The 7,301-nt window shown below is 34.5% G+C and overlaps 1 protein-coding gene and 1 long non-coding RNA gene across 2 annotated transcripts in view; both read right to left on the bottom strand.

Annotated features, from left to right (window-relative positions):
- Nucleotides 1-3,551: 3,551 nt before the first annotated feature.
- On the bottom strand, nt 3,552-5,367 carry LOC107669295 (uncharacterized). The gene is made up of 2 exons (XR_001631974.1): nt 3,928-5,367; nt 3,552-3,847 (listed from the first exon to the last, which is right to left on the bottom strand). It is a non-coding gene; the product is annotated as an uncharacterized LOC107669295 (long non-coding RNA).
- A 951-nt stretch (nt 5,368-6,318) lies between these two features.
- Nucleotides 6,319-7,301, bottom strand: part of LOC107669280 (lysosome membrane protein 2-like) — a 37,136-nt gene continuing 36,153 nt past the window's right edge. Inside the window, exon 12 of the mRNA XM_016461457.1 lies at nt 6,319-6,474. Coding sequence (XP_016316943.1) covers nt 6,334-6,474 — 141 coding nt within the window. The 3' untranslated portion in view covers nt 6,319-6,333. The remainder of the gene's footprint in view (nt 6,475-7,301) is intronic.

The raw sequence follows: 7,301 nt of genomic DNA, 5'->3' as shown, positions 1-7,301 counted from the left end.
ATTATATAATATACAACAATATGGCCTGCTCACAGACAGGGCTTTGCCTAAACCAGGATTAGGTCATGGTTCAATCAGGATATTTAAGTAGCTTTTATAACTGCTGTGCGTCTTGAGACAAAAGAAAGGCACTGATGTATTTTAAGATCAGTCCGTGCGAGTTTCTTTCAGTTGAAACAGCTCAGAATCACACTTATGTCTGTGAAACCAGGGGTATATGATTGCACTTGTATTATTAGAATAATATTTCTATGGATATTTACACATAACAACACATGAGGAAACGGATGACGTGTGTGCTGTGGTGAGGACAGCTGCTGGCCTCCAAAAGCGGCTGATGAAGGGACAGAGGACGGGCTCCAGAAGCGTTGATGAAGGGACAGAGGGCGGGCTCCAGAAGCGGCTGATGAAGGGACAGAGGACGGGCTCCAGAAGCGGCTGATGAAGGGACAGAGGACGGGCTCCAGAAGCGTTGATGAAGGGACAGAGGACGGGCTCCAGAAGCGCTGATGAAGGATCAGAGGACGGCTGATGAAGGAACAGAGGACGGGCTCCAGAAGCGCTGATGAAGGGACTCCAGGAGCAGAGGACGGGCTCCAGAAGCGACGGTACCAGCAGCAGCAGTAGTTTTTTATTATAATTATATATACTTGTATATAACGTTTTATTAGCATTGCATTATAATATAGTACTAATATATATATTAGTATTATATTTGCATGGCTCTAACATGGTATTTGACCAAAAACAGCAGCAGTATATTTCCTGACCTATATAATCAGAATATATGAAGCCTGATGTTTATACTTTTCATCTGAATCTTCACAATCATTTTAAATCTCATGATTAACTCGGTCTGTTCTTCCTGTTTAATATATATATGAGCAGATAATCATATATTTAATTGAAAAACAAGCTGAAACGCCGTTAATCTGTGTAAAACTCACCTTGTTCTGCGTGAGCGGAGCTAATATTGTGTAACGCTGAACGACGCGGAGTCCCTGGTGTCTGTTACTGTTACTGATGCTGCCGCCACCCAGCGGCGCGGAGGAGCAACGACACCCACAGAACAGCTCAAATAATAAAATATTTTTTCTTCTTCTTTAATGTAAACTCTGTGTTTGTCTCAATGGAAGTGTCTTGCATTGTTGGTTGTTCCCTGTCTTGTTATGTATGGACATTAAGCAATAAAAAAATAAACAAATAAATAAATAAATAAAATAAAATAATAATAAAATAAAATAATAACATACAATAAAATAAAATAAAAAATAAGATAAAATAAAATAGGATAAAAATAAGAGATAAAATAAAATAAAATAAGATAAAAAAATAAGATACAATAAAATAAAATAAAATAATCAAATAAGATAAGATAAAATAAAAGATTAAAAAAATAAGATACAATACAATAAAATAAAATAAAATAAAAAATAAGATAAAATAAAATAAAATAAAATAGGATAAAAAAATAAGATAAAATAAAATAAAATAAAATAATAAAATAAAATTGGCCAAACAGTTCTGGCTGTATACAGTAATTACAAAGACATCATCTAACTATACGAAGTTATTACACCATGTTGCCAATGAAATCATGCATTTTATTTTTAGGTCTTTGCTGGGACACATTTGCATTACATATATTTACATTTATTACTTTAGTGTTTATCCAAAACAGCTTACAAATGAGGAACAATGTGTTATCACCAACAATTTTTAGTAAAATAATACTGAACAATAGTCTCATGTAACCTGTAATAAGCGGTAACCTGCAACTGTTACCTTAATAAAGAGTTATTTCTACCCAGTTTAACCCATAACCATTAGTTGTTGTTGTTTTTTGCATAAATGAATGCGTTTAGGTTGATTCAGTGATGTGACTTAAATAAAACCAGTTAATTTAGATTTGCCATTTAAGGATACTATTTACGTTTTACGGGAAAAAAAAAATTAGAAGTAAAATTCAGAAAAGGAGTTATTGTAAATAATTATGATAAAAAGCTATTATAAAACACATGGAATAGAAAACAAACTGACTAAAGAAGTGCCTTTCAAAAAGACTTTTTATTGTGTTTTCTTATAAAGCCACAGAAAAAGGCTTCATTCATATACAAAACTGTACAATTATTTGTGCAGTCTAAATTTCTAGATTTCAGTTAAATTTCAGTCTAGATTCTGCATCATTTAACACCTGAAATACTGAAAGACACCAAAGGCTTGTAAGCCACGTTACATTCAGTCTCAAACACCGGCATTTGAACTCAAACATCATTTTTCCCCGCATTGACATCCACGCAAATCAAACTCGTTGAGTGCAATATTTGTTTTTTGATTATCTCAATCATGTCTGGCACAATATAACAACATTAAAGAAATCATAAAACTCGAATAAAATGGCTCAGAGATTGAACCCAGTGACCATCTCGAAAAACACAGTGCGTTAAACGTGCAGCTTCAGAATTATATTTAATATCGTGTATTTTAGTGCAATATGATAATACATACCTTCAGTAATGATAAGAGGTTATTATGTTATGATTTTGCACCGAAGCATCTAGTTTAAGGAAGGCCAGTACAAACACATTAAACAGTAACACGTGTGTGATCCTGTCCACTAACCCACGGAAATATACAGATTGAACCTCTGAAAACACTTCTGTTCATATTCCAGAAAACCTCCTGAAATATTAGTTCAGTAACACTAAAAGAACTGCAATCACATTGCAATCCTGCAATCTAATAATACTAACACAAGAGCATCTAAAATCCTTCAGACAGGCGTCTGCGTTCAGTGTTTGATGGTCAAAGATCACATCTACAGACTGCAGACGTCAGATTACTCTCCAGTCACAAGTCTTTGAACAGTAAGATTTGTAATGTCTTTAAAGAAGTCTCTTCTGCTCACCAAGCCTGCATTTATAGGTAATTATAGAAATTATTACTTTTATTTAGCAAGGATGCTTTAAATTGATCAAAAGTGATGATAAAGACATTTATAATGTTACAAAATATTTCTATTTCAGATAAATGCTGTTCTTCTGAACTTTCTATTCATCAAAGAAACCTGAAAAAATTCTACTCTGCTGTTTTCAACATTATAATAATAATAATAAATGTTTTTTGAGCAGCAGATGAGAATATTAGAATGAGTACTGAAGGATCATGTGACTGCAGTAATGATGGATAAAAATTCAATATTTTAAAATATATTCGAATAGAAAACAGTTATTTTAAATGAATAGTAAAAAATGGATCAAATAAATGCAGGCTTGGTGAGCAGAAGAGACTTCTTTAAAAAACATTTAAAATCTTACTGTTCAAACTTGACTTGACTGGTAGTGATATATTCCACAACATCAGATCAACAAATACTGAATTACTAAATCTTAACTTTAGTATTTTACACTTATGAAATCAAGGCACAGTGATGTGATGTCAGCTCTTGACTGAAATAAAACAACGCAATGTTTGTAACTAAAGGCACAGCAGGTTCAGTCACATGTGGGTCGTTCACACCAGACGGTTGCGTTATTGTTTGTGTATTACTACTTCTGTTCTGTTGCACTGATCTCAGTCCAGGTGTTTAAAAGCAGGAACACGTCCTGTGTGAACGGACCATTTGGTAACACAAATATAAAGTTTTTTGTTTGACCTTTTAAGAGGTTATAAGTTCTGAACAAAGTGTCTGATTGTTAAAGGTGCCACAAGTGATTTCAGGAGTTTTTCAGCTTCAATCGCACACGCCCCTGACTCCACCCACTAACACACACACGCCTTCTGTGCTAAACCCCGCCCACTAAGACACACACACCCTCTATGAGAAACGCCACCCACTGAGACACACCTCTGTGTCAAACTCCGCCCACTGATACAAGCCATCTATTAAACCCCGCCCACAAACCCCGCCCACTAAGACACACACACCCTCTATGAGAAACGCCACCCACTGAGACACACCTCTGTGTCAAACTCCGCCCACTGATACAAGCCATCTATTAAACCCCGCCCACTAAAAGACACACACACACACACACACACACACACACACACACACTTTATGCCAAACTCCACCTATTAAGACACACACACCCTCTATGAGAAACGCCACCCACTGAGACACACCCTCTGTGTCAAACTCCGCCCATTAACACAAGCCCCCTATTAAACCCCGCCCACTAAATTACACACATGTCCCCTATATGCCAAATCCCACCCACTAAGACACACACACCCTCTATAAGAAACTCCACCCACTGAGACACACCCTCTGTGTCAAACTCCGCCCACTGACACAAGCCCCCTATTAAACTCCACCCACTAAAAGACACACACACGCACACACACACACACCTTTTATGCCAAACTCCACCTACTAAGACAGACACACCATCTGTATCAAACCCCACCCACCAAACCGAGGTCTGCAAATCTGAACATGCATAATGACTGACAGGGTTTCTGATTGGCTAAAAAAACAGGCCACTCCCCTTCACTCAAAAAAGGCCTAAATTAAATGTTTTATGTATATGAATTGCATTTAACATTTGAATTACCCAGTTTTACCAAACTAAAAAACGTAATGTGATGCAAATTTGTCTGTCATGTATAAATAAAGCCAGTCAGATTTCTGTAATAGCACTAATAAACAGAATGTGTTCTAAATAAACAAATAACCAGCTTTATATATTTAACATCAATAAATCCAGCTTCTTTAAATCTCATGCATTTGAATATTGCTTGTTCCACAGCTATAGTCATATCTGAACCATGTTCATGCTTTTGAACTGAATAAATTGTTTTCACAATGAACTGATTTATGATGATTCTAAGCCATATGTATAAATGTATTTCGAAAAAATTATTATTTAAATAAAATCAAATAAATGCAAATAGTTGATTATTATGTGTTTTTTTTCTTTCTTGCATTTAGAAATCTGACCTCATTATGTATGACTGACTTATATGCATCACATTAAGTTTATTAGTTTATGTTAAAACAATGTTAGCCAAATTTTACATAGAATTCAAACACATAAATCTTGATTTCACTAAGTACCGAGTTATCAGACGGACAGCGAGGGATGCGGGTGTCACTTCAGTCAGAATTGAGCGTGATGTGATTTCTCAACATTTGATGTGTGATACTCCTAAAAAATCACTGACAGCAGCTTTAAAATCGCTCAAAGTGTTTAAATATGAAAGGAAACAGATGCTGAATGAGCCTGAAGTGTGTGTGTTCTTCAGTCCTTCATCCAGACGCTCGTTTGCTCACGGCGTCAGTCCTGAGGAGGAGTCAGTGTGTGAATCAAGACGACTGACACACACACCACTCTACTGAGAGTGACAGCATCTGAGACACACACACACACAGTTACTGATTGAGTTCAAGTTGAAGTGAGTTAAGCCTGTTTCACACATCTCTGAGTATTTACATGTAAATAAATACATGTATATTTACATGCATGGCTTTTAGGTCTGATTTAGGAGAGACTAAATTCTGGTTTTTATTGTAGATTTGTTTTCTTTTTGTCATAGTTGACAATTAAATTGCACTTTGGGATGCACTCGTTGTATTACAAATAAGTAAATAAACTCAAACTCTTAATATTAAAATGGTTACTGGAAGTGAACCAATTAAACATATTAGAAACTTATTAAAATAAACAAATATGTATGTTAATGTGTGCAATACATTTTTGGACATATATATCATGTACATGTATATTCATTCTAAAGCCTGTCATAACATGATGATATTATACAAGTAAATATAAATAAGAGACATGCATTTAAGAAAAGCATTACAAAAACATAGTTTTTTTGTGTAAACGTTGTTTTAATAAAGGTATAAAAATAAAAAGTTATAAAATTGCATATAAAAATAAAATATATATTGTTGACATACATGGCTGCTGCATATAAAATCATCATATAGATATTATTAACATATGTACATTTTACTATGGGAATTTTACATATGTTTTTATATCTTCATCTACCCAGAGAATGTACATATGTGAAAATTACAAAATTGCCTTTTAGGCAATATATATGGCAATGTCACTCTTGATATAGAGCAATAAATGTCATATTAAATTTCTGTATGGAAATAACCAAACGACATGAGGCAGATCACATTTACATCCAAATGCTAGTTAATCTAATAATCCAGAGCACAAAGTGAAGCCATAAACTTTTATATCATTAAAAGATTGTATTTAGTGCATTTCAACATTTTCTGTTGCATTTATTTAATTTTTTATTCATGCATTTGGCAGATGCTTTCTCCAAAGTAACTTGCATTGCTGTTAGGGTTTGCATTGGATCAGTTCATGCATTTCCTGAGAATCGAATCACTGACGTTAGATGTGTGAAACAGGCCTGAACTAGTTTAGTTAGCTGGTTAGTGAGTGCTGAACTTACAGGAGAGCAGCGGAAAGCCTCAGCGAAATCAAAGCGCTTCACTTCAGTCTAAATAAAAGCAGATCAACAGATCATGATGCTCATCAGGTTAGAGGGACAAACAAGCCAAGATATTAGAAAGCAAACTCAGCACAGAATGGTTACTAGGTTAGTGAAGTGATCATGAGAGCAGCATGTGGCAGTTAGTCACTTCAGGAAAGCATGAGTTATGACAGGAAATAAATTCATCCACAAGCAGAAGAACAGCAAGCTCCATCACATACAGAAAACTAGTCATTTAAAGTCACGCCACCGTTCAGAAGACATGCTAACTACAGAAGCTTTACTTTATATAGTATATTCAATTGGTGTAAATGAAAATGTTAAATTATTAAGAATATTTAGTTTTGTTCATCATGCTTTACTTTTTGTAATCTGCTTTGATCTGCTGTTTACTATTTTTCCTGTAACATTTCATCTAAACATTACCAACCATTCAGAGAACACTCCCATAATGTTTGCAAAATTATAAAATGGAACGTTCCCTTTATGTCTTCTTATGTTTGCATAACTGATAATTTTTTTTTTTTAAATATTTGAAAACCTCAGAACATATTTTGGACCCACTTTATATTAAGTAACCTTAACAACTATGTACTTACATTTAAATTAATAATTTGGTACAATGCACTTATTGTGTACATACGTTACATGTTTTTACATTGTACTTATATTTTAAAAATACCTGCATGTAATTACATCTGTAATTAATTTCTGTAATTACATTTATAATTACACAGTTGACCCATCCCTTACACCTTTACCCACCCTTAAACCTATCCATACCAACAAACCTGTCCCTAACCTTACCTTATCCCACCTCAATAGCAGCAAAA

Source organism: Sinocyclocheilus anshuiensis, unplaced genomic scaffold, assembly GCF_001515605.1.
Source record: "Sinocyclocheilus anshuiensis isolate Anshui unplaced genomic scaffold, SAMN03320099.WGS_v1.1 scaffold320, whole genome shotgun sequence".
Taxonomy (NCBI): domain Eukaryota; kingdom Metazoa; phylum Chordata; class Actinopteri; order Cypriniformes; family Cyprinidae; genus Sinocyclocheilus; species Sinocyclocheilus anshuiensis.
Note: the sequence above shows the minus strand (reverse complement) of the source record. Positions and strands in the feature narration are given on the sequence as shown.